This window comes from Gorilla gorilla, chromosome 5 (assembly GCF_029281585.2).
Source record: "Gorilla gorilla gorilla isolate KB3781 chromosome 5, NHGRI_mGorGor1-v2.1_pri, whole genome shotgun sequence".
NCBI lineage: Eukaryota > Metazoa > Chordata > Mammalia > Primates > Hominidae > Gorilla > Gorilla gorilla.
Genome location: NC_073229.2, coordinates 141,712,959 through 141,740,191, shown reverse-complemented (window position 1 = coordinate 141,740,191; position 27,233 = coordinate 141,712,959). Strand labels below are relative to the sequence as shown.

The window sequence follows — 27,233 nt, the reverse complement described above, 5'->3', positions numbered from 1 at the left end:
GATGTGAACACAGCAGTGTGGGTGGGTGTGCAATGTGGCATGGGGTGACTGCATGGGCTGTGTTTTGGGCAGGAAATACTTACAGGTTGGGGTGTTTGTATTCACCCTAGCTTCTCATTGGAGGGATTCAACTGCTCTCAGATCTGGGGGAGAGACTGGGCATTCTCTTTCAACTCAAGAAAGTACAGGGTAAACACTGCTCTCAGAACCTCAATAACTATTTGGTACGTGCATGAATGCAAGATAAGCATTTTAGGAATAGTGAGGTCAACCCGGTGGCCACACTTGGACTGCTGTGACTGGTCAGAGTGGGGAAAGGCCTCGTAGCTATTCATGGTATATACAGTTGTGCCTACAGATGTGATTTCATGTTAAGAATCCAAAGCAGTATAAAATAAACACAAAACAATCTCTCACATCCTTTCTATTTTCTAGGCTGATTATAAATGTTAATGAAAATTTAAATAACAATAAAACCCAGAGCAAAGCTTCAGGAGCCTGTGTAAGTATAGTCTTGCTTGTCATAGCAAATGTGTTTCAACCACAAATTTAAGAAGTGGCAGAATACAATCTTTGCCTCCCAGTAGGATTTGATAACATAAATCAGACAATTCGAATTGTCTCATTCACGCCTTATCATATATGCTGATATTGCAAAACACCAAAAAAGAAAGATGTAAAATTTTTCTGCCCTTATCCTCTAGTTTAGGTTTAGCTGTGTAGGGTTTATCAGACCTTTCCACTCACCCAACCTGTTCTACAGAGTCTACCCTGAGGAAGTGATATTCCAAAAAAAAAAGTCCTGTTCTCCCACTGGTCATGATTAGATCACTAGTGCCGCAGAAGAACCGTGATAGATGAAGACAGCTCTATTGTAAAGAAGGGCTGTAGACCTAGGCCTATGCTTATGGTCTAATATTCCAATATTAAAATTCTGTAAACAGCCCACTGAGGTATCAGAAAAAAGGACCTACTATAGACAACACTTTGATAAATGTTCCAACTAATTTTTATCAGTAAGTTTTGGAGGAAGAAAGCACAACAACACCATTTTCAAACATGAGGAAACAGAGTCTCATCATTATATAAGCAGCCAGACTTCTCTTCTGTGGTAGATTGGGGTCTGGCCTACTCTGGCACCAAGCTCTTGCTCTTTCCACTGTGGCACCTGCCTTTTTACGGAGGCTGAGCCTTGAGTGCCTCTAACACCCCAGCGAGCAGGGCTGACTAGTGAGAGTCAGGGCCGTTTGGTTTGGCATAGTTTATTACAATTAGTGTGCGCATAAAACCATGTAAACTCTACAAAGTAAACCATTTCCCCTCCACACTAACCAGCAGCTAGTCTGCCATGACCTTCCAGCACCCCCATTATTTTAACATATATACATTTCACAGGATGTAATAACCACACAAATAGGGTTATAATACATTCTTCAGGGAAAAAAATTTTTGGTCCATATTTTCTATTAAAAAAACGCACACACTTTCCTCTTTGGCAAAAGAGGTTAAATCTCCCATAGTTAACTCACAAAAGAAACTCAAATAAAAACTACTGAACATGAGGTACAGCTGACGTCTGGACTGTTCCGGAATTACAGACGCCTCCTTGAGGGGAAAATCATTTCTTATAAAATGAGATCAGTTTCCAACAGTTTCATGTCAGTAGAAAAGCTCGATTTAGACTTGGTCAGAATCACTTTTGTATGAACATGTTCCAAATAACTTTGTTTTTCAGAGGACAGTAGAAGTCACGAAAATGTGCTACTTCTGAAGAAAGTCATGAAAATTGTGGCATCTGACCTCAGCAATATTTTTAATCTGAGGTACGAAAACATCTGACACAGCCGTTCACACTGTAATTCCTGTGCCACCTTCATGGTCACGGGAGCTGGGCCGACCTCTTCGCATCCCCCTCTGAAGTGGAGACCAAGGAAACGGGCAGCTGCTGAGGTGTTGTTTCTTTGCTTGTTTTTAAATCTACAGTCGTAATTGCTAAATAAACAACCACCCTGGTGTGCTTTTCATGCTTCAAGTAATTCATTTCTTCCAGGAGAAGAATGTTAAAAATGCTTTTAGTTCTAGTTATCAAAGGAGAGGAAATGACTCAATAACAACAAGACTAGGTTTAAGCAGACCTGCTGCTAACACAGTATCAGATAATATACTGAAAAAAATGAACATACTATCTATATACATTTTGCAACAGCTGCATTTTCCCACTTAACCTCTGTGCAGAACTAAAATCTGATAGAGCAAACTTAAGTTACTTTTATTATTGTTAAATACAACTCTGTACACATCACACCTTTAACACCAAAGCAGCTCAATATCAGTCAGAGGAATGAAAACGCCATCTGAAAATTTTCATTTTTCTAGCCCAACAAAACCCAACAGACGCACCCTAAGGGTCAGCACGAAACCAGCTGCACAATTTTGTAAACAGTATGACAGGTTGTCTCTAGGATCCTACTGGATCACACACACACACACGCAAGTGTACACACACACCGATACACACGCACACTCTGGACCAGCAGGCTCCCTTCTTCCAGTGCCTTGCGACAGCCCGACGCTCAGTACCACAGCAGGCTTCTTTCACATTGTGTTCACAAAAGGGCAGTCACGGCCGTCTGGTTGAGGGGTGTGAGGCAGTCTCTGGGGGCAGAATAGCTGTCACTCGTCCCGGGATGCGTTGGGGGCTTCTGAGAGTCAGAGTGCCCGCTTTCGGTGGCGAAGGCGCTGACAGCTTTGGGCCGGTCGTAGCCCCTGTCCGCAGGCTGTGCGCTGTGTGGCCTTTGATAGTCTCCGTCCTGGGCGCCCACACCCGCTACGGGGGAGAAGCCGCCCGAGGAGAGGGAGTGTTTGTGGCCGGGCTGGGGCCCTGGGACGCGGTAGCCGCTCTGCGCAGAGAACGTGTGGGCGCGCAGCAGGTGCCGCTCCACGATGGGCGTGGCGTACTCGGGCTCTGGGGGCGCCAGGGGCAGCGCGTACTCGTGGCGGTCAGCCCGCTGCGGGCAGTCATAGTGGCCGCCGGCATCGGTGCTCACCCCTGCCTCCTCGGCATCCGTGTCCATGGGCCGGAAGGTGGAGCCCTTCCTCGTGACTGTCCCGGTGCCAATCATGAGGGGCTGCTGGTAATCTGAAACCACAAGACAGATGGCAGCTAGCGGGCACCACACACGGGCCGGCCTGTCAGTGGCAGACGGGGATACTCTGCTTCAGGTCGTGCTGACTGACTTTCCCCCCGGGTGCCCTCAGGTGTCCCAGGCACTGCGGAAAACCCTGATGTGAAAGCCACAGAAGCCACCCACAGGCAGTACACAACCGCACCGCCTGCTCAGGAAGCCTCGCAGGGTCTTCTCAGAGATGGGGGCGACGACGACGTCCTGGGGCATGGGGAAATACTTCAGGGAGGAAGTGGCTCTGAAACTGGCTCTGGAGAAGCTATGGAGGTGGAAGTCACACAGTGTGGAAATGGAGAAAAAAACAGCCTCGAAAATAGAGTTGATGTGGCCAGAGTATGAGGGACACAGAGTAGTTTGTTTAATAGGATATGAGGACCAAAGCAACAGGTCAGGGCCTAGTGGTGACAGTGAGGATGATGCCAGGAGCTCCCATTTATAGAGCTCCTACTCTTTGCCAGGCGCTATTCCAATAGCAAGATGTTAATAATCTTCAAAAAAATCCCCTGAGGTAGGGACTGTTACTCCATTTTACAAATGGGAAACCAAGGCAGAGAGAGACTAACTTTTCCTAGGTCACACAATGGGGTGATGGAGTAGGATTCGAACGCACATCCTGAGTATATGCTGTTAGCCACGCGTTAGAGCATGGAAAAGAATTGATTATCTTGCTAGGAAGTCTGGTTTAATTCTATGGGAAATGACAGACTGGCACTTTCAGAGGTAACTGTGGAGGTTGACCCAAGAGGAGAAGATCAAAAAGTGAGAGGTAAAAAAGCAAAGAGAAATGCACATAGAAGTCACAAACTAGGAAAGAGGAAAAGTGACCCTTTGGGACAGGAATCAGGAATTTGTTACCAATGAGAGGTGGGGTGTGAGGAAAGACGGGAGGCAAGGACTCTTTGAGGCTGGGATGTGCAGTCGAGAAGCCATTAGACAAGGAATGCACAGAGCATGTGTGGTGAGGGTTAGGAACAATGGATTCGATTGTGGTTGCTGAGGAACGGGTGACATCTGCAGGTGGAGGCATGCAGCAGGCTGCTGAGAATTATGGACTGGGGACTGAGAGGGAAGTCTGGGTGTGAGAAGCAGCATGGACAAACATGCAGGGAAGGGCACTGCTGGAAGTTGGGGAGGGTGTGGGACTGTTTAGGGGAGAGACTGTGGTGAGTAGGGGTGAGACAGAACCCGGGTCACTGCACATTTAAGGAGCCTGAGGATCATTCAGGGAGGAAGGAGGAGAGACTGAATTAGAAGCTGAAGGAGAATGAAAGGCATAAGAGAACAGAAATTAGGTTCTCCCTTCATGTCACTTCCAAGGAACAAGAGGATGGATTTTGGTTGCAGAGGATGCTCTCCTTGTCCACAAAGTGACTCAACCAACCCTTAGGCTGACAACTCCCAGTCACTGATGTGCACAGGCGTCACCTGGGAGCTTCTAGTTCTATGGCCTCCCTTTCTAACAAGCCCCCAGGTGATGCCTATACTGCAGGTCCTCAGGCTGCACATGAGGAGGGAGAAGCCAGAGCGCAGTGCTACTCAGAGCATGCCCCACACAGTCCTATGTATCTGAGAACTGTTTTTAGCAGTGCCACAGAGACAGATGCAGAAATTGAGATTAAGTGTCAAGAAACTACTCTTAGTTACTCTTTATTACTCTTAGAGTAATTTTATGTCTGTTGAATCTAATAATAAAAAATTAGAGCTTTGTATTTTGTATCTTTAAAATTTTCTTATTACTAGTATTTTATATTGCATTTTACAGTGTATTCATTCATGATGGAGTAGAAATTTTAAAAAAAGAAACAAAAAGCATTTTCCCATAGATGGTTTGGGAAGCTCGACTCTTGATGTGGCTTGTCAGGGACACTGAGGCCCTTCTCATACTGAGAGAGTTCCTTTATTTCCTATCTCACCTTCCTCAGGGCAGGAACTGTATTTAATTCCTCCTTTCAGTCCCTCTGTAACAGTGCCTTAATCAAAGCTTTGGTAACAAAAATAGATTCAGGGCTTCCAGATACAAGTAGTACATCAGGGCTATCACTATGGATGTCACTATATCCCCTGCAGGTGAAAAGACTGGCTGAATAGGGCTTTTAAGTAGTATCTCAGTGTCAGTTTGTAATTCTGTGCAGAATGCAGAAAAAACACATTTCAGATTTATTGGACCCTATCTAAATAGAAAAGGATTTTGCCTCATTTCTCTCCTGTCTCCCTCCTCCACAAGCAGCACCTCCAATCTAACAGCACAGTCCTACAAATATGACACTCACCTGCCATATCACTTGTGATGAGATCTAACTTTTGTGTCATCTCCTTCTCATTGTCATAGCTGATGGTAAACTCGGCTGACTGATGTCTGGCAAAGGGATATTTAATCTGCTTCCAACAGTCTGGAATAAAGGTAACATAAACCAAATGAATATGTCAGAAATGTAATGCGCGTCCTCCAGAACATGTTCCTTGATGAGTCAGAGGTCACGCTGCCTCCTGACAGCTGACAGTGATCAATGTCCTCCTCAGGTGTGTGTGCTAAGAACAGCATGCCAAGGTCATTAACCACAACAGCAAACACTACTCTAACCATGCTTTCCGCTGTGCCTTTAAAAGGTATTTTGCCCACATCAGGTCCCAGATTCTCCCTTTGTGAGATCATCTGGGTATGGTCTCCGACAATCTGCACTGGCATGGCATCTGTGAGGCAGAGGAGACACTGCAGCTGGTGTTTAGACCCTGGGGAGATGGAGTCTCAAATAGTCCCTGAGCTTTCTCAGGGGTCCTGCCCCACTGCCCTCTCTCTCTGGACCATGGCTAACTCATTGCTTGGGCGCCTGTGTCTGGGAAAGTGAGAAAAAGAACAGATGGGGCAGGATTATCTGAAACCTGCACACCAGCCCTGCCTGGTCTCTTTCTCACTTTCTCAGGGTGGAAAGTACAGCACAGGCCTGCAGATGCTAACAACACGGGCCTACTTCAGTTCACTGATAAGGCTTCTGTCATACCTCCTTGATGGCAGACAGTGTCGTGGCCTAAACTCCAGTGGCCAAGAAAAAAGGATGTTGACAAATGATAGGGGATGACATTGAACAAAAGTAAAGTGGCCATTAAAATAAAGAGACAGGACACAATAAATTTCTTCCTTATAGATATGCTACTTTAAAGGCTACTTTAAAGGCTTACGTCTTTTAACCAAATAAATGTGGGCCACTGGCCTCCTTATGCTTTCAATCAGCAGATCCTGTCCCCTCCTCAAAGACAGATAAAATTGTAGATAGAGTTTTCAACCAACCTGTTTTCTGAGCCTCTGCTGATCCATATGGACTTCCTTTCTTCTTCTTCCTATCAAGACAAAAAGTCCTACTGAATATTTATAAGCCAATGTATCTGCCTCTCTCTCCCTATATAACATAAGGATCATAATAGTACTTACCTCATAGGGTTGATGTGAGAATTAAATGAGATGGCAGCTGCCATGTGCTTTAGAAAATCATACAAATATGTAGAATTATCTATAAATTTATCTCATTTATAAGAAAGGTCACAAGATTTCACTAGAAGAATATATACTAATCTTATTTTGCATATTAGAAATCAGTGCCTTATTTAGTTTATCACTAGCTCATGCAGTCATCCTGAAGCAATTCCTCATGACCACATGGTCTCACTTCATCTCTACTATACTCCAGTCCAAAACTGTGGGTGTCTTTAAAAGCATTTCATACAAGCACATTACACTAAGGCATGCTTTAACTTATGAATATCTACCTGAACCAGAGACTTTTGTACCTTCTCTCATGATGGCAGAAACTATTCTTCATTCTATTTGTACTAATATACACATTATAGATTCTGAAGTTGCTTAAAATATAAGAAGAGAAAACTTCAGAATACTTTCCATTTTTTGTTTAGATCCAACATCTAACATTTGTCAAAATAAACATGGATCTCAGGGTTCTGGAAGAGATTCAGAATTCATCTGGGTAAACTATATTTTATACATAAGGAAACAGGTGTGGGGAGGCTGAGTTACGGGGCAGCTTGGTGATACCCCAAGCAGCCTATTTAATATTCCTTTTACTCTTCAGGGAGGAGAAGCACAGATACTTCTAAAGCAATATATCAATTTCAGGATACTTCAACAATACTCAACGGTTAAGTCTTTACCAAAGGTCTCTAAATGAGAAGAACTGCTTATAAAGTAATACATGGTGGGGTGCGGTGGCTCATGCCTATAATCCCAGTGCTTTGGAAGGATCAAATGAGACCAGAAGTTTGAGACCAGCCTGGGTGAGAAAGCAAGATCCCATCTCTACAAAACATAAAAAAATTAGCTGGGCATGGTGGCACATGCTTGTAATCCTAACTACTCAGGAGATTGAGGCAGGGGGTTTGCTTGAGCCCAGGAGTTTGAGCAATCTCACCACTGCACTCCAGCCTGGGAGACACAGGGAGACCCTGTCTATAAAAAAAGATTAATAAAGTAATACTCGATCATTTCTACTTTTATCTAACTTGTTTGTAAAATATAAGTTAACATTTTATTTTGAAAGAAGCCATGCTGCTTTTGTACATATGCATTTCTGAAGAATAAACTTTTTGGTTTTTTATTGTTCGCATAATTAGAGAAGAAATTTAAACATGTAAAGTCACCATACTTTCTAAAGGCTGCAAAGATCCCCATTCCAGCAAACACCAGGACAACAAGGAGCACCAATGGAATAGCCACCGTTGTAATGTTTATTCCTAAAGAAGACGGAAAGCCATCACGTTACAACATAAATGACCAACAACCACTTTTCATGATCTAAAACTGAACATGGAATTGAAAAGTCTTTAAGCATTTAATATAGGGGAAAATGAATACATGTTAGGCATTTACTGATATTGGAAAGCAAAAAGAAAGGATTCAAAATCCTGGCTAAAGTTTGGGAAAGTAAAATTTCTCCCCCAGCACCCCAGAGACAGTTTCCAATGTTCCTCAGGGACTAACAGGCACACTGGGCTTGTTGCTTGGCCCATATTAAACTCCAAAAATCTGAAATGAGTGGAGAGTTTAACCCCTCCCCCACCCCTCAGGTGAGAACTATTTAGACAGGTAAATGATTTAAGCACAGTGTGGAGCTCCTACTTTGGCTCAAGCAACACATTTCCCCAGATGGCAGGCGGGTTTGGACCTGTACCATAACAATAGTCTGGAAAACTGGGATCCTCGTTACAGAGCTCTGGGGCTGCGGACTGAGAGGAAGTGCAGCCTGATGACCTCAAACAGCATTTCCACTATGTTGCATGAAACACCACATCATGTTTCCCTGCAACTCTTTCTGCTCTAAAAAAAGGACACTTTGACAGCCACCAAGGCAGGCCCCAAGTTTGTAGAAAATACACAAAGTAAAGGAAAAATATTTGCTCTTCATCTTTCTCTTCTGTGATCCCTGGGAACAAAATAAAGGGATGCTTAAGAGTGGAAAAATGCAATTCATGAAGAAGGGGAAAAGGGATTTAGATGAAAACCAAATTTGTGTATAAGTAACAGAAGTGTTATTATTACTTTTTTTTTCTTTTTTTTGTTTTTTAGAGATGGAGTCTCGCTCTGTCACCCAGGCTGGAGTGCAGTGGTGTGATCTCGGCTTGGGCAACCTTCGCCTTCTGGGTTCAAGCAATTCTCCTGCCTCAGCCTCCCGAGTAGCTGGGACTACAGGCGCATGCTGCCACGCCCAGCTAATTTTTTGTATTTTATTAGAGACGGGGTTTCACCATGTTGCCCAGGCTGGTCTCGGACTCCTGAGCTCAAGCAAGCCGCCCGCCTCAGCCTCCCAAAGTGCTAGGATTACAGGCGTGAGCCAATGTGCCCGGTAGCGGTGTGTTATTTTTAAGAGTGAAAATTGGGGAAAATCAAATAACTTAAAGCATCCGACAGCAGGGGAATGGTCAAGTAAATAATGGTTTATCCATGTGAAAAAATACTATAAAGACATTAATAATTGGGGTTTTCAACCTTCCAATAACATTGGAAAATGCTCATAATACAATGTTAAATGAAAAATATATGCTACAGAACAGAATAATATGATATGCTACCATTTTTGTCTTAAAGTTAGAAACATAAATATAGTTGACTAGAAACAGTGAGATTTGGTGATTATCTACGGATACTGATTTATGACTAATTTTTGTTTTCTTATTTGTGTTTTTCTAATCTTTCCAAATTCTTATAAAATTGATATGCAAATTATTTTATATTCTGAAAAAATGTACTTTTAATGTTATTTGAATAGATATACTTACATGTTCAAAATGCAAACAGTATACAAAAGTATGGAATGGAATGTGTCCCTCCTACCTCTGTTCCTCCTTCACAGAAAGCCGCATTATGTTTTCTTGAAATTTTTCTAGAGATACTGGAATGAATATTTATTCTTTGTTTCTCCTTTTTGCAGAAAGGGTGGCGTGCTACTTAGATAGTTCTATATTTTGCTTATTTTTTTTAAGTTGCCACTATATCTCAGACAGCTTTCTATATTGCCAATATCTATATTTCCATTTTTTTTGTATGGCTGCAGAGTGTTCCACTGCATGGATGTGCTAATGTTTTATTTTTCCACAAAATATGTACCTAGTGTTTGAAGGGCACATAAGTTCATTCCTAATCTTTTTCTATTTATAATACTGCAATGAAAAGCTGTAAACATACATCATTTTACATATGTGCCAATACCACTGGATCATCCACCTCCAATGTTTATATGACAGAGAAAAAGAAATTTTGTTGAAGTTACTGATATTGGGTGGGTTACCAGTTATGCTCCTTATGAAACCACAGACAATCATGGCTCTACCTGTGGATGTTTCTTCCGAGGGGATGGGCCTTGTGATTGTCTCATCTTCTTTCTTAGTTGAAACACTGGTGCTTTGACTTGTCTTGCGCCACACCAATGAATCATTACCTGAGAGAGGAGGGATGTCGGGAAAACCACATTAGTAACAATGATAAGCGAAAAAAAATATGACCAAACTTGAGTAACTCACTGACTTGCCCTGAGCCCTACCTTGTGTAATCTGGCAACCAATGAGCTCCACCTTCAAGGCTATCCTCTGGTGCCATGTCTGGGGGACAACCCGCACATATCTGGCCACGATGGGAGGGATGAAATTGTTTTGCACTGGGTCCCGAAAGTTAGAGTTACCCTGAAACACCTATAGAAGGAAATTATGTTTACCTTAAGATTCTATTAGTGAGTTTTTAGGTGTTTATCATCCCACTTACACCTGGTTATATGAAACCAAGGCAAGGATTCTATGTCTGTTGCATTTTTCTAGACACTCTTGATATTGAAGATACGAGGCTTTGCAAACAAGGGTCAATTTATCTAACTAAGGTGGTGCTGCTCATCTGTTTACTGATTTAAATTTCATTTTGGATAAAGAAGCTAAAATTGCCTTGTTGTATTATTTGACCTTAATATTCCTACATTCAACTGGTGCTATAGACAAGCAACCTCAAGAGCACAAGGCTTCAGCTCTCTCACTTTTGCCATTTCCTTCCGAATTCTCATTGTCACTAACAGGATCCCAAGACAAATGTCCAACTCAAACATCCACCATACTTATACTGAAGCAGCCATTTTAAATGGCCAATTTTCACTTCCCAAGAAAATCACAAGTATTTCATTCCTGAAGTAGAAAAGAATTAAATCACAAAGATCTCTCAAGGTTTTTATTGACACATTTCTTATTCTTGGATTTGGATGCCAAGAAAGCCCCATCTTTCTTTTTTTTTTTTTTTTGAGATGGAATCTCACTCTTGTCGCCCAGGCTGGAGTGCAATGGTGCAATCTCGGCTCACTACAACCTCCACCTCCCAGGTTCAAATGATTCTCCTGCCTCAGCCTCCCAAGTAGCTGGGATTATAGGCACCAGCCACCACACCTGGCTAATTTTTGTATCTTTAGTAGAGATGGGGTTTCACTATGTTGGCCAGGCTGGTCTTGAACTCCTGACCTCAGGTGATCCGCCTGCCTTAGCCTCCCAAAGTGCTGAGATTATATGCGTGAGCCAGCGCGACCAGCCCATCATCATCTTTTTAAAAATTTTATTTTATTTTAGAGACAGGATTTTACTCTGTTGCCCAGGCTGTAGTGCAATAGCACAACCATAATTCACTGTAACCTTGAACTCCTGGGCTCAAGTGATCTTCCTGCCTCAGCCTTCCAAGTATCTAGGACTACAAGTGTGCACCACCACATTTGGGTAATTAAAAATTTTTTTTTGTAGTGGTGGGGTCTTGCTATGTTGCCCAGGATGGTCTCAAATGATCCTCCTGCCTTGGCTTCCCAAAGCTTGGGGATTACAGGCATGAACCACCATGCTTGGCCTCACTGTCTTTTATTAATGAGATATTTAATGTAAACACATTGATGAAAATATATAGAGGCCTGTTCTCCTACTCAGTTCTCTTGCCTCTAGGGTTACCTCTTACCTTTTCTTCATTATTCACAATTCCTTTATAGGTCTTCCACTTAGAATTATTGTTTTTGAAGTTCATCACAAAACTCTTAACATAAAAGTTGAAGTTCGACTGTGTAGATCCTGTGGTCCTAATTCCTTGTAAGAAAATAATATTTACAGGCTATTTTTAAAAGTTTGTTAAATATAACATCTATTATAATTTCAAGTTTCATTTTTTTCTTCCTCATTTGAAACCTCAGATCATCTCACAGGCCAACTTATATTAGTTGCATTTAAAAATCTCTTCACAGATTAATGTTTTCACACTGACAATACACCATATAAAGATTTCACCATTGAAGAATTCTCTCTCTAATCCATATATCCATATTTACAACTTGCCTACAGATTCTTTTCACAGAAAGAATGTAAAGATTTGTTACATTTTCAAATATTTCAAGAACTTGGAGGTAGGTAGAGAGGCACCTATGTAAACAATAAGCATATTTTCAACTGCGAGTCATTTACAGTCATGAAACTACTCCTGCACTTTGCACTTGTGTTATTTTCTGCACCTGTTATTTTCTTTTTCTCCCCCAAATCGATCTCCAGCCACTCTCGTGGTTTGTGGTTGTTGCTACTGTCGCCCGAAGCCCATGATGGGCCTTGGTCCTGAAGTCGGGCTTGGCCAGGAGACCAGTGAACTTGGTCTCCACTCTCATTGACCGACTGCCATGAGGAAGAAGCTCTGATTTGCCCGTCAGGTTCCAAACTCAAGGATCTGCTGCAACCTGAAAAAAGAGTGCAGTAAGATATTTTAGATACAGACATAAAATAACAGCAAAAAAAAAAAAAAAGTAGTACCACATCTCACCTAGAAATATTCAACTAGTTGACTTTTATTCTGATATGGAATAAAGTGTTTAATTACCAGCTTTTAAATGGTCCAGACTTGCATTTCACTCATTTGTACTACCATGCCTTGAAACTGTTATTGCTTTTCTCTTTAATAGACTTCCAAGTCACATCCTTTATAAGTGACACCTCTTCGTCCCCACTGTAGATTTTATTTTCTAACCTTCTATATTCATCCTGATTTCAACAAAATGCAATCTGTGTTAAAGGTTTAAAATGATGTGTTCCTTCTCACTTTAAAAGATTTAGAATCAGATGGGAACCCCATTTTTTCCACATACTTGAAAAGCAGATGTGTCTAAGTCATCTGAACATCAGTAAGTTGTACCCAATATTTATCCAAAGGACCTTAACTATACCATGCCCAATATACCAATGTGAAGGCAGCAAATAAAGGCAAAGAAGAAATATTTGTAGTGTTTTCCTTGAAACGGTTTATGCTAAGGGAGAATATTTACATAGAATACATTCCATGATGGAGAAGCTAAAAAGCCTTTATTTTATATACTCATTTTCAGTAACTTTATTCAAAATAATTAACCAATTGCAATATTTGAAAGCTTTTTCTCTTAAAATCTAAGATAAAGGGATTTATTTTAAAATAAATATTTCACTTTTTATTCTTTTTGGCAAAAGTTTGAGAGTTTAGATTATAAAGAAACATATTTTCTGCTTAATGTTAATTAGGCTTATTGTCCTGTGGATGGTTAAGTCAAGAAGATTTGGTGTGGGTGGCTGAAGTAAGAGGATCGCTTAAGCCCAGGAGTTTGAGACCAGCCTGGGCAACATAATGAGACTCTGCCTCCTTAAAAAAAAAAAAAAAAAAAAAAAAAAAGGTGCTATGTAACCTGAGAAAAAAGAAAAAAAAAAAAAACCAACCTTTTAAACTACATAATCTGAAGGGTATGGAGGAATAAACTACTACTGAAGACTTTTAAAATATCAAATTCTTTTTTTTTTTTGAGATGGAGTCTCGCTCTGTTACCCAGGCTGGAGAGCAGTGGTGCAATCTCAGCTCACTGCAAGCTCCGCCTCCCGGGTTCACGCCATTCTCCTGCCTCAGCCTCCCGAGAAGCTGGGACTACAGGCGCCCCCACCATGCCCAGCTAATTTTTTGTATTTTTAGTAGAGATGGGGTTTCACTGTGTTAGCCAGGATGGTCTCGATCTCCTGACCTCGTGATCCGCCTGCCTCGGCCTCCCAAAGTGCTGGGATTACAGGCGTGAGCCACCGAAAATATCAAATTCTTAAGGAAAGCATGATCCTTACCATTGGAGGTAAACAGAAATCGCTTGTCTGACAGGGAACCACTGAAACAATAAAGACAAACATGAGAAGGTAAGTTGCTCACCTACATCTTAGTGACTAATATAGCTACATCCCAGGGCTCACAGAACTTTCCCACCTGTGCTTCCTTACATGATCCTCACAACACCCCTGCAAACCTACTGCTATTATCTTCAACATTGGTATTTTATAGAACAGGAAACTTAGGCCCACGGAAGGTAAGCAACTTTCCTAAATTCATATAAGTGTTAAGGGGCTAGGAAAGGGGCTAGGACTCCGAGATGCTGCTTTTGAATCAGAATCCTGTGCTATTTCCACCATGCTGAATTTATTGGAAAGGAATGTGTAGATATACAGCCTCAGGAATAACCTTACATCTCAATTAATTATTGCAAGATGATGAAGACAGAAAGGATTACTGCCCTGAAATCTCCCTTTGTTTCAGCAGTCACCTTAAAGTGTCCCACTCATTTCCATCTGCCTTCCCCACAGATCTCGTGACTCTCACTGAGGATGTTTCAGCAGTGTTACTCTGGGGACAGTCTCTGCCCTGTCTCTCTCTCCACAGCCACACTCCTACCTACTGTAGCAACCAGCACCAAGTCTTGAACCAGCTCCTGCTTCTGGATGACAAGGTACAGCTGGAGAAAACACACAGCATGTCAGTGAGCTGGCCTTACTGCCGCTTCTATCACTATCACAGGAGAAATGATTGCATCAGCCTCATTCTGCAGTTGTCTCCTTCAGTGCAGAAGACATTCCTAAGGCCACAGGAATGTCCTTATCTACCTTTGAAGACCAGATCAACCTTTAAAATAATCCCTCACAAAGTCAGTGGTATGAAAAATACAGAGAACGAATGGAAAATTTGGGGGCCTCAACATTAGCTTTATGTGCCCAGTATTAGATACTAGAGGTAAACACCAAAAGGTAGATGCCCCTGTTGTGTCCAACTTTTTACAACTATTTTACAATCTCAGAGTGCTGCTTATTATTTTAAATGTTTAATTCTGAATTATAGATGGGAATAATGGATACAGAGAGTACTAAAACATGAAATCCACAAAGAACCCCAAAGTACTCTGGCCAAGAGTCTAAGTACCTTCCCATCAAAAGCTCTTTTTAGAAGTAGTGGGTAGTAAAACTCTCTAGAATAGATTTTCTCTTTCACATTGTCTATGCTTGGCAGACTCCATAAACCCTGGTATTCCACATCTAGGTTCTTCTATAATCTCTGCACTGAATATAATGCAGGCACCAATCATTACTTACATGAGAAAACTCAGACCCACTTGGGTCCTGGGACTTGCCTAAGTTCACAGTTAGCAAAAAAGCTTGGATGAGAACTCTCCTGACACTTAGTAAGAAAGGCGCTAATCATATTAAAATTGTATTAAGATTTATGTGGAGCCTCTCTTTTGTCTCTTTTTCCATTTTCTCTGACGTTCCTACGCTGTTACATTTGAAATGTGGCTCAAATAAGCCTAAATAATGCTGCGGCGACCCTAAGAAACTAAGCTCACTTGCCATGAAACATTAATTTTGTTGTTGACCAAAAAGTATGGAAAGGATAACTTTGGAGTTAATCCTGAGAAGAAACCAGGAAAAGCTCTGCTTCTAACAGCTCTCTGCCTGGCTTTCCTCCGTTATCAACTGGAAAATGTTTTTCCATTTCATTCCATTGAACGAATTAAATACAGACCACTTAAAGAATTCTATAGGTTAATAAGCCTACTCTTTTAAAAATAAAAACACCCTAGGGAGGTTAGGGTTCTGAAGCATTCACACATTAGAGTGAATGAATTCAATCAGATTACAGGAATAAGGAGCCTTCCCAGAGGGCTACAGAAGCAATCAAGAATAATCTGATGGAAACAGAAAGAAGGTTTTCACTTCTGATGGTTAGCACCATCGTCCTCTGTATGAGGTCAGTCCCTCTTCCTGATACCATTCTGGTCTCTTCAAATCAAGGAAATGACCTGACCGGAGATGAATCCCAGAAGAGCCCTGGATATTTACTTTAGGGACTCCTTCCTCAGCTGCAATACTTCCTTCTCTGGTTTTTCCTGAATGCCAAACAATCATGTGTGGGAACATAAGTTCAATGACCGCATGTACAGTGTTTCCCCAAGAGTAAAACAACACAGATAAAAACAACTGCTCCCTGAAGATTTCAAATCTAAATGAGTGGAAGAGGCTGTGTGAACATACAGTTAACTATTTGCTCAGTGCAAAATCACAGATCTAGAAATAAGAGATCTTGATATAATTCTGAACTTTCTATCTACTCCCCCCAAAATAAAAATCAGACAATTAGTACAAATAACTATATGGAATATGAAGCAAAACCCTTTCTAATTCACTAATAGTTTACATTTGTGTACTCTACTTTTTGCATGGAAGTTTAATGTCAAATTATATAAAATATACAATATATACTTTTCAAATTATATAAAATATATTATATATGTATGTATTAAGTCCAGTTGATGTAGCAGAAGTTAACTGAGAATGTAAAGTCTAATTTATTAAATAGTTTTAATAATGTTTGTTCAAAAGTAAGATAAAATCCAAGTTAAACTTTTTGTTATCCTGTTTTCCTACAAAAGGGGCATTCAAAGGTATACAAATACAGACAAACGATTCCAAAAAATAGATTGAGAGCCAAAGGGAAGTTCTTTGTTCATGTTTGGAGGTGGTGGCACCTAACAAATTCAGGCTAGAGCCTGTTATCTTCCTGAAGTAGCACCCTCGTATCAACAGAAGAAACCATCAAAAAACATAAAAAGGAATACATTCTCAAAAGTCAAGTTCAAGTTGGCATTTAAAGGTTTACTGTGCATAAGTGATCACTTTTACTATAAATCAGGATGTAAACTTTAAAATAAAATTTAATGTTCTGAAAAGTATGTGGCAAATATTTATGTGAAAAATGTTATATATATGTGTGTGTATATATGTATAATTTTATTGAGTGAAGATTTTAATTTCTAATAGCATACTGTTACCAAACCTTTGGATCTTAAACCTTGGCACAAATTTAGAGACTAATTTGTCTTTGAATGTTCAGGTAATATGAAAAGAATACTTTGTGTCCTCTCATAGCTAAAAATCTATCCACAAGGGGAAAGTAAATGGGAGGGTTATGGTAGGCAGAGAACACAAATATCATGAGGTAAGCCTGCATGTCCAAGTGCACGGCATGCACTGCTGTCCTTGGTGGATGGAAGTCTTTTGTGGATTACATACAGTACTACTTGCATTGCTTGTGAAAGAGTTATGTTGGAACATCTTCTCTAGTTACCCCCACCCCGACCCCTGAACTCAGAATTGCCAGTGAGAGGCTCTGCCTTTTCTCCACAGACACCCACCAGCCAGCCTCCTGGCCGTGAGCATGGTGTGCCGATGGCCACCACCACCCCTCTCTAACATTGCTCCTCAGTCTTGACTCTACCCCTGTAATCTCCCTTAACTTCAGTTACTGCTTCTAAATGCCACTGCCTATGAACATGGGCCAACAACCTCAATCATAAAATGGGTGTTAGTCCCAAAGTTTATATGTGAGTTCGTAAGTCGGTTCTTCAGAACTTAAGACACATTTTCCAATAAAAGCAATGTTACAACTTGTGGTCAGGATACCTATTTGACCTATGACATTGCTAACTAAAATACACTTAAATAAAAAGTAGGAGGGGGAAGGAAAATACTACTAAACAATTATCAAAATAACATCAGAGTCACCATATCTATGCTGACTAACTTGAGAACCTATCCAAGATAAGATGGCCCATCATCCATTGTGAAAATGGAACAGCAAAATACGACCATGTTCCTTCTGATGCAAGAGGGGGCTAGGACAAAATTGCAAGGGCAGGGGGAGAATGTCATACAGATTAATGAGTGATAGAATATATAGGTCCTGACATTTTTTCCCCCACTTCTGGATCCCAAAACGCCTAAAACCTCTGTCTTGTGCCTTATTCTTGGAACCCAGGCCATATGAAAACCTGTCCAAAAAAGAGCTGCAGAAGGCAGAAGGAGAGAATGAGAGAGAGAAATACAGTGGCTCGAGGAGCACTTTTCTCTCACTAGGTTTCCGCTCCAGGAGTGTCTCCCACTTGGCCATTCTGAACTGCCTGTTTATATGTGTGGACGTCTGGACCACAGGGTAGGCTGACACTGAGTTCTACACAGCTCTAGTTTTACACCTTCTAGTGGCTGAGGAAATCTGAAAATATGAAAAGATTAAGTTGAACCATTTAATGCACTTAACACACTTTTTTTCTCATGAAGCTAAAAGAGCACAGGATAAAAACAAACGAAGAATATAACATTAACAAAGGCCATCTTTTTAAACAGTGTTAACAAAGGCCATCTTTCTTCACTTCCCAAACTCATCACTAAACAACTGTCTCTAGGAGTGTTCTAGGGAGCTCAGTGGTTCTGTAAGGGTTTCAGATGATGATAATATTGGAGAAAACCAGTAACTTATAGAAGCTGTAAAAACCCAAAAAGGATTAAGCCTTTATTTTCTCCCACAAAAGCACCTGAGAGTAAAAACACTCCTCTGCCCCAGGGCTTCAGAGTGTGCCATTTTAATTTACATGTCAGCATAACCAGTAAGCTTTCTGATTGCTACATTTATCATCCATGCAGAGACCAGAAATGCTGCTCTAAGCACTCATGCATATTTTTCCAGTTGACAAACCCTTGCTATCACATCCCTGCTGTCTTTTCAAAGTTGTGAGCTGGTTAATTATCCTTCAGGGTTACCTTCTACTCAGAACAAATGATACTGAAAAAAAATACTTACTCCCTCGAAAGCACACCATTGGCCAGAATCCCTTCATATCGACTGATCCCTTTGCGCTGAAGCACACTGATCTGGCCACCTAGTTCATCAGCAATTATTCCTGCATGGATGGCAGCTTTGCACAATAAAGAGGTCTGAAACACAGCAACATCATTATGCAGAACTTAAAAGAACACAGTTAAAATATAGCTGGAGTTTTCTATTTTGTTTCTGTGGTAATTTATAGTAGTGGCCCCAGTGAATAAAGCCTTCCAATGGCCATGCCCTGGAGTTGTCACCTCCCTCACTGACTCTGGACCATGTGGTTTGCTTTGTTCTGCTGCAGATAACAGGGCCTAGCCAACTGCTACACATGTGAGTGAAGCCACCTTAGACTCTTGAGCCCCAGTTAACCTGCCATATGATGGCAGCCACAAGAGTGATTCCAGGCTAAGGGAGCTTACTAATCCAATCCAGTGTGGGTGGAGGCAAATTGCTCACCCTCAAACTCATCAGCAAATAAAATGGCTGCTACTTTAAGCCACTAACTTTTGGAGTGGCTTGTTAAGCAGAAATCGATAACAGATCCAGTTTCTTATACTTAGGCTATTAGACACACACGCCAAGTTATCATTTAAGAAGCTGAACTTTCAATTCCACATGTTCATTTTTAAATTAGAGATTTATCAAGGTACCAAAACCACAATGGTAATGACAGCCACAGAACATTAAATGGAACAGAAAGCTTAACGAAGTTCCTAGAGGGATGATGAGCAACTCAGGGCTGACAGCCTCCATCTCACTTCCTGAATCCCCTCAGGAGGCATCAAAAAGCCAGTGCCAGCTCAGCCCTGCGATGTTCAGTGTGAGGTGTCAGCAGGCTGCTGGCTGTTCTGACAGATGCAGCAGGAACAGCAGACTGGCTCTGATTTACAGGCGGTTGTGGGATTGGAATCGGCTCTGTCAGGAAGTGGGGCTACAGAAACGACTAGAACTTTCTATGGGGTGCCCAGGCCTGTGGGTCCCCAAGTGTAGACCTCTGTGGAAGGGTGTTAAGGCACTCAGACCCAGGAGTGAGGGGATAAGAAACATAATTTCCTAAATAAACCTTAGCTATGCTCCACTTCTTCATGACTATTAATGCCAACATAGAAAGGCAGCTCATGAAATTTATCTCAATAACTTGACTCAAGAATTTCTCTTTTTGTTAATGACAATGCTGCTTACCTTATTTACAATGGAAAAATTCCCTTAGACTTAAGTTACAACAGTATAAGGACTAATGAGACAAATCATATTTTGCAATATAGTTGCAATAAAGCTGAGAATTTTGTGATATTCAATTTAGAGAGTTCATATTTCCCAAACTAGATTAGGTTTGGCAAAGTGAGTCAGTTTTGCAATAACTGTTATCATAACAAAAGAGAGGAAAGATTTCACGACAGAAAGAAAAAAAAATGAGAATACTGAGAGATGCAAATACTACCCTCCCTAATTTTGGAGGAAAAAAAGAAAATTAGAAAAGAAAAAGATCGTACTCTTTAATAAGAATGCAGGTTGCTTTTTTATCTTCCCTGAATTTTCTGTATATTGTTCCTGAATTTTCTTTCATTAAAAAGCTTTCTTATCATCAGTTTGGACTCCTGGGTTCAAACAAAATGGAGGAGCCAGTTGAAGAGGAAAAGTCCTGAATTTAAATTTAGCAATTTATCTTGTCATCCTGGCTTTGCCTCTAACTCCACAAAGTATATGCAAGTCATTCCACTGCTCTTGACCTGGCTTCCCATTCCTCTGGACAATGACAAGCCTGGACTGGATGTTGTCTAGTGCATGGGTCCCCAAGCCCCCAGGCTGTGGACTGGTACTGGTTACTGGCCTGTTAGGAACTGGGCCACACAGCAGGAGGTGAGCGGTGGGCAAGCACACATTACGGCCTGAGCTCTACCTCTTGTCAGATCAGCAAAGGCATTAGATTCTCACAGGGGTGCAAATCCTACTGACAACTGCGCATGTGAGGAATCTAGGCTGTGTGCTCCTTATGAGAATCTAATTCCTGGTGATCTGAGGTGGAACACTTTCATCCTGAAACCATCCCCCACCCCGTCTGTGGAAAAACTGTCTTTCACAAAAGTGGTCCCTGTTGCCAAAAAGGTTTGGGACTGCTGGTCTAGTGTCTTTTCTGAAGGTCTGTCACCTTGTGATTCTAAAGGGTACCCAGTACACCGTTTATATTATAGGACCCATGCAGGCCTGTCTCCCTCGCTAAACCCCAGAATGAAAACCAGATCAGTTCAGTGGTCTGCTGAGCAGCTATTCCCACTGTCCTTGGGATCCCCGGTCTTCATCCTAGGAACCCTGCCTATTGAGAGCTCTCACTGGACTTGGCATGTCCCAGGGCCTCCTTGGCTGTAAGATGACAGGTTCATAGGCCAACGAGCAACAGGATCTAACAGCATCATTGGCCAACAAATATTCTCATTTCTCACAGTACCCAGTATTGAAGGAATTCAATGGTGAATACCTTTTTTATAAAATTTTTATTTAATTGCAGCTATGGCTTTCCATAATAGGTTGATGCAAAAGTAATTGTGGTTTTTGGCATTTCTTTTAATATTAATTGTAGGCTATAGGATACATCTCCAAAAGACTAGCCATCAAGTCTCACTATCATATTATTATGATAAAATTACCAACATTTTCCAGGATTATTTTCTTTAAAATAGTCACTCCCTCATCCATCCAACTTAAAGGAAATCGATGTTTATTTGTCACTTTTTTGGTATTGATTTTTAAAATTCACATTTATTGAACCTGATTTTTGAAAATTCCCTTTTGAACAGATGGTACAAGTTATACTTTTATTTTCTAGCTATTTTGAAGTCTAAGTCTCACTGAAATGTAAATATTGGAAAGCCATATTACCTAACCCATGTACATGGGTACATATTACCTAGCATATGTACCTAGCCTATGTACATTCTGCTCTGTAGAGCAGAACGTCTCTACAACCAGCTGGGCAGAATTTGCTGGAAAAAGAAAAATAAATAATTTATATTTTATTAAATTACACAACCAAAAATACTAAACTGTACTTAAATTTTTAAAGTATTTTCTGCCCTCCATATAATATCTTGCTTTAATGGCAAATTAGAAACCTGATTTGTGAAAATATAGATTGATCTACAATGTTCATCTGAAGGCAACTTTTACACAATAATTATTTGTTTTATATAAGGATTCACCATAAAGTCTATTAAACAATGAGCTTCCTGGCTGGGCACAGTGGCTCACACCTGTAATCCCAGCACTTTGGGAGGCCAAGGCAGGTGGATACAAGGTCAGGAGATCGAGACCATCCTGGCTAATACAGTGAAACCCCGTCTCTACTAAAAATACAAAAAATTAGCCAGGCATGGTGGCAGGCACCTGTAGTCCCAGCTACTCGTGAGGCTGAGGCAGGAGAATGGCGTGAACCCAGGAAGTGGAGCTTGCAGTGAGCCAAGATCACACCACTGCACTCCAGCCTGGGTGACAGAACGAGACTCTGTCTCAAAAAACAAACAAAAAACGACCTTCCCTAATGCATTTTACTTGATTCTAAGATGTTCAGCTATCCCTGACAAATGGTTTTAATTAGTAAATTATCTTAAACAAAATATACTTAAACAGAATAATGTAAATGTAATAATTCTTTAGGAAAGGGAATGCAATGGCCAGCTGAAGAGAATACCTTCAGGCCTCAGGCAATTGCAGGTGGATGGCATTATCCACAATAAACATTTCTGAAGTTCACTAAGCCATAAATGATGGCCAAACAGATTAGTGTGAACTAAGGCTAAACAACTTTCAAGCAACTATCAAATCATCCCAGAATTTTCTTAACTCTTCCTTTAGGAAAAATCAACTTGTACTAAAACAGTGTTGGCAATGTTTTAAAAGGAAATGTAACAAAAAAGTAAACATTTTAGGTTGCATTTAATAAAACATGAACCAAAACCAGTAAGGTAGAATAAAACACATGCTTAAAAATGTTGGTGGAATGATAGCAAAATGTTAAATTATCAAATATATGCCCCTTTCCATCATACACATTATTTCTGTGCTGTTACAGTTCTCCTAATTACCATATCAATAATGTTTTCTTCATAAAATGTGCATTCTTTATAGAAATGTTGGAAATAATGAAAAAATCACTCATATTGTCATTACCCAGAGATAATCACTTGCCATTATAATGTATTTCCTTCTGGCTTTTTCTGGGTGTGTACAAGAGGCCCAGTTTCTCCCCTTCTCCTCCTAAACTGCAGCGCACTACATGTTTACTGTCTCTATTTTACAGTACTTCTTGAACATTTTGGGGAGAGGAGAATTGCTGAAACAAATTAATTAAGTGATATGTTCTGCTTAAAAACAGATGGTTTAGTTAGCAGGCTGGGGAGAAGGTGCCAAGAGAAAAACTGTTCTGGGGGCAGGTGAGGCAGATCTTAAGAGAAGCCCATATTCCTTCACTGGCATTGGAAACATACACCAATTTGGATGCCTTCATTTGTCAGTAGGAGACAGAATTACAGAATCTCAAAAATTCAAAAAGGACTTTAAAGTTCCCCCCTCACACCTCCTGACAGACCACCCCCATCTCCACTCTACAGCACCTTTCCCACACAAAGACAGTCTATCCCTGACAAATGGTTTTAACATCTACACCTGACATTTTCAGTGACTAGGAAATCACTGTTTCTCGAGACAGCCTATCCCATTTTGCATTGTTCAATTATTCCTTATATGCAGCTGAAATTGGCATCCCTGTAACTTTTATCCACTGATCCCAGTTCTGCCTTTTGGAGCAACACAGAATAAACCAATGCCTTTTCTATAATAGCTCTGTAAGACAACATATTCTTCCCTGAGACAGGGTAACTCCTTCTTCAACAGCTCCTCTAGTTATTTATTTTACATATTCTGTTATCCTGACCTATAGGATATGCTTTGGTTTTGCAAAGATTCTTCTGAAAAGACTTGCTACAACTGAACGCATTTCCCAAGATGAAGGCACTGTGGAGGCAGACTCTAAGATAACCCCCATGATCCCTGCTCCCTGTATCCCCTCTTGTGGAATCCCTCTGAATCCCCCTGAGTGTGGGTGGGGGCTGAGATTTTCTTCTAAGTCTATAAGAATACCGCAAAAGTGATGGGATACCACTCCCATGATAACATTATATAAGAGTGTAATCTATCTTGCTAGGAGATCCCTTTGCTCAAAGACTCTCCCTTGTTTGCTTTGAGGATGCAAGTGGCCACGTTGGGAAGGTCTACATGGCAAGAACTGAGGATGGCCTCCAGCCAAAATCCAGGCAGAAACCGAGGCCCTCAATCCAATAACACACAAGTAACTGAATGCTGTCAACACCACATGAGCTTAGAAGCAGATCCTTCTCCAGTTGAGCCTCCAATGAGATTGCAGCCCCAGCTGACACCTTTGTTGCACCTTTATAAGACCCTGAAGCAGAGAACCCAGCTAAACCATGTCCAGTCTCCTAACCCACAGAAAATGAGATAATAAATATGTGCCACTTTAAGCCTCTAAGTTTATGGTAATATTATTATGCAGCAATAAATATCTAATACATCCATGACATTGACATACACAAAAAAGGCACTAATCCGAGTTCTTTGAAGACAGTAGCTTCCAAAACACAAAATTTCCTTGCAGATAAAATCATTCTAAAAGCAAATAGTGCAAAATCAGTTAGTGGGTCAAATAGGAAACCTGCTTGTCAGCACTTAGGGATCATGTACTCCCATCTACCATGCAGGAAACCATTTACCTGTTACACTAAAAAATATAGCTCTGTCAGGAGGAGGTAAGATAAACATCTACAGTAAGAAAAAACTATGCTATTTCTCTTATTGTACATAATTCTTACATTTCTTGCATAGAACAGGAAAATGATAAATAAAAACTTTCAATTGCTGGGAATAAATGTCAACTTTTTATTTCTCTTAATTCCCTGTAGTCATTTAAGAATTGCCTGAGCCAAGTAAATCTTCAAACTGAAATAGTATAAAACATTTTAAGAGTCAATTTATAGGTCAAATGAGTATCCAGTGTCAATCTTGTAAATAAAAATACAGAAAAGGGGAACGAAAGGCAAAATAACAAAATCTGCTGTTCCCAGAATCAGAATGTGCTAAAAGAGAAAATCACAGTCAAACTTTTTCCCTATGCCACAGAGGATTTATCAATCACCTAGAACAAGTAGATAAAGGTTATTTTCCCACAGGCATAAAAATATACGTTAATAACTTTAAGAACAGTTTCACAACAATAGGTTTTTGCTATAGATTTCTAATAACTCAGGCACTTTCCAAAAGCTAGGCTATAAACCCAACTACTTCAAATAGCAATGTAAATTTTTAAAAAATCAGATACTAGATTTCCAGGACAGAAATCTGTAAATAGAAACAAGTGGAGGATTATGTATCTGAGATACAACATGCAGGAACAATGTATTACTACATAACCCAGGAAGTCTTACTGGACATAAGAACTTGGTTTGCAAAGAGAGAGGCGAATAAGAGCAGGATGGATGGCTTCACTGGCCCCAGACACAATGTCACTATTCTATGATACGAATATTCATGTCCTTTGCTCTATTACAGGAACCAGTTGGAATGTTAAAGAAATAAACCATAACAAAAAGGATGCAAATCTATAACCTCTTACAAAAAGTGGATGGAATAATACTCTCAGATGGCAAAGTTTTGTTTTTCATTTAATTTATAGTAAGCTTAGCTGGAAATGCTAGAAATAGGAATGAATGCATGGGTAACCTTGGTTTTTATACTTATTTATTCTCAGAGGAGAGAGACTCATGCATCTGTCTAGAGTTTTATATCTCATTTGACTTTAGTCAGTAATTAATTTAGGCAGAGTAAAGCACTTACTCCTTTTAATTCATTCTCTGCCATTACCCTCAGTTACTTACATCTCTATATCCATCTACCATATTCCCAGAAATGTCTCCTGCTACGTCTCTACAACCAGCTGGGCAGAATTTGCTGGAAAGAGAAAAATAAATAATTTATATTTTATTAAATTACACAACCAAAAAAATTAAACTGTACTTAAATTTTTAAGGTATTTTCTGCCCTCCATATAATATCTTGCTTTAATGGCAAATTAGAAACCTGATTTGTGAAAATACAGATTGATCTACAATGTTCATCTGAAGGCAACTTTTACACAATAATTATTTGTTTTATATAAGGATTCACCATAAAGTCTATTAAACAATGAGCTTCCCTAATGCATTTTACTTGATTCTAAGACTTCCAATAAATATTTTTCAGAAACAGGAACATTTCTAAACATTATATATAGTATAATCTTGTTTCTATAAGAAATGTTTAAAATATGTAACAATTTTGTTTTCTGTGGATAAAAAAGACAAAGAAGAATATCCCTAGATTCTCTCTGGGAGTAGGATTGTGAGGAACTTTCATTTTCCGTGTTATACATACTGTAATATTGCCATAATATTAGCACTGTCTGACAGAAATATAATGGGAGCCACATATACAAATTTAAATATTCGAGTAGTCACATTTTTAAAAAGTAAAAAGAAATATGCAAAATTAATAATATATTCTATTTAATCCAGCATGTTCAAATTTTATCATTTCTAAATGTAATAAACAGAAATAAATACCAATAAGATATTTTCTCTTTTTTTGATTTAACTTCCAAAATCTGGGGTGCATTTTACACAACACCCCTCAATTTGCACTCACTGCAGTTCAAGTGCTCATTAGCCACCCGTGGCTAGTGGCTACCGTATTAGATGGTCTGGCCTACATTAGTTATGAAATACTTTTGCAATCAGAAAAAAAGGATATATTTTAAAATTAGGATTCCAAGGCCGGACACAGTGGCTCACGCCTGTAATCTCAGCACTTTGGGAGGCCAAGGCGGGTGGATAACCTGAGGTCTGGAGTTCGAGACCAGACTGGCCAACACGGTGAAACCCCATCTCTACTAAAAATACAAAAAAATTAGCCCGGTGTGGTGGCAGACGCCTGTAATCCCAGCTGCTTGGGAGGCTGAGGCAGGAGAATCACTTGAACCTGGGAGGCGGAGTTTGCAGTGAGACCAGATCGTGCCACTGTACTCCAGCCTGGGGACCAAGAGCAAAACTCCGTCTCAAAAAAAAAAAAAATTAGGATTCAATTTACTTAACAGTCATTTTTCAAGAAACTTTCCAGAAACATGTCATAGCATGTGGTGCAGCTGAAGGGTGTCAGTGCTAGGAGCAGAGTGACACAGGCTCCAGCACTACCTAGCTAGCAGTGGGACCCTGATATTGCATATAATCTCTCTTAGATTGTTTCTTCATCTCTAGTCCCTTCAAGTGTCAACATATCAACGAGATATGAAGACAGCTATAAACATCTATAAAAAACACACAAAAAGGAAGCCAAAGTATTATAAAAATGTTGTCAGCTTTGAAGATGCATGCCATGTGCCCTTACTTCTATATATATACCACTTTACATAATGTTTACTTGGTTTGTTTAAAAAGAGTGTACCAGCCCAAACAGATTCCAGAATAGAA

At 40.3% G+C, this 27,233-nt stretch overlaps 1 protein-coding gene across 3 annotated transcripts in view; it reads right to left on the bottom strand.

Annotated features, from left to right (window-relative positions):
• Positions 1–1,246: 1,246 nt before the first annotated feature.
• Positions 1,247–27,233, bottom strand: part of DCBLD1 (discoidin, CUB and LCCL domain containing 1) — a 65,341-nt gene continuing 39,354 nt past the window's right edge. The window contains exons 5-15 of one of the 3 annotated variants that reach the window (XM_031012186.3): positions 25,608–25,680; positions 18,643–18,776; positions 13,812–13,852; positions 12,203–12,418; positions 11,659–11,783; positions 10,229–10,376; positions 10,019–10,126; positions 7,838–7,925; positions 6,472–6,521; positions 5,456–5,575; positions 1,247–3,139 (exon numbers count right to left, since the gene is read on the bottom strand). In XM_031012186.3, coding sequence (XP_030868046.2) covers positions 2,607–3,139; positions 5,456–5,575; positions 6,472–6,521; positions 7,838–7,925; positions 10,019–10,126; positions 10,229–10,376; positions 11,659–11,783; positions 12,203–12,418; positions 13,812–13,852; positions 18,643–18,776; positions 25,608–25,680 — 1,636 coding nt within the window. In that variant the 3' untranslated portion in view covers positions 1,247–2,606. The remainder of the gene's footprint in view (positions 3,140–5,455; positions 5,576–6,471; positions 6,522–7,837; positions 7,926–10,018; positions 10,127–10,228; positions 10,377–11,658; positions 11,784–12,202; positions 12,419–13,811; positions 13,853–18,642; positions 18,777–25,607; positions 25,681–27,233) is intronic. The other 2 variants (XM_055391934.2, XM_031012187.3) reach the window with 2 other exon arrangements.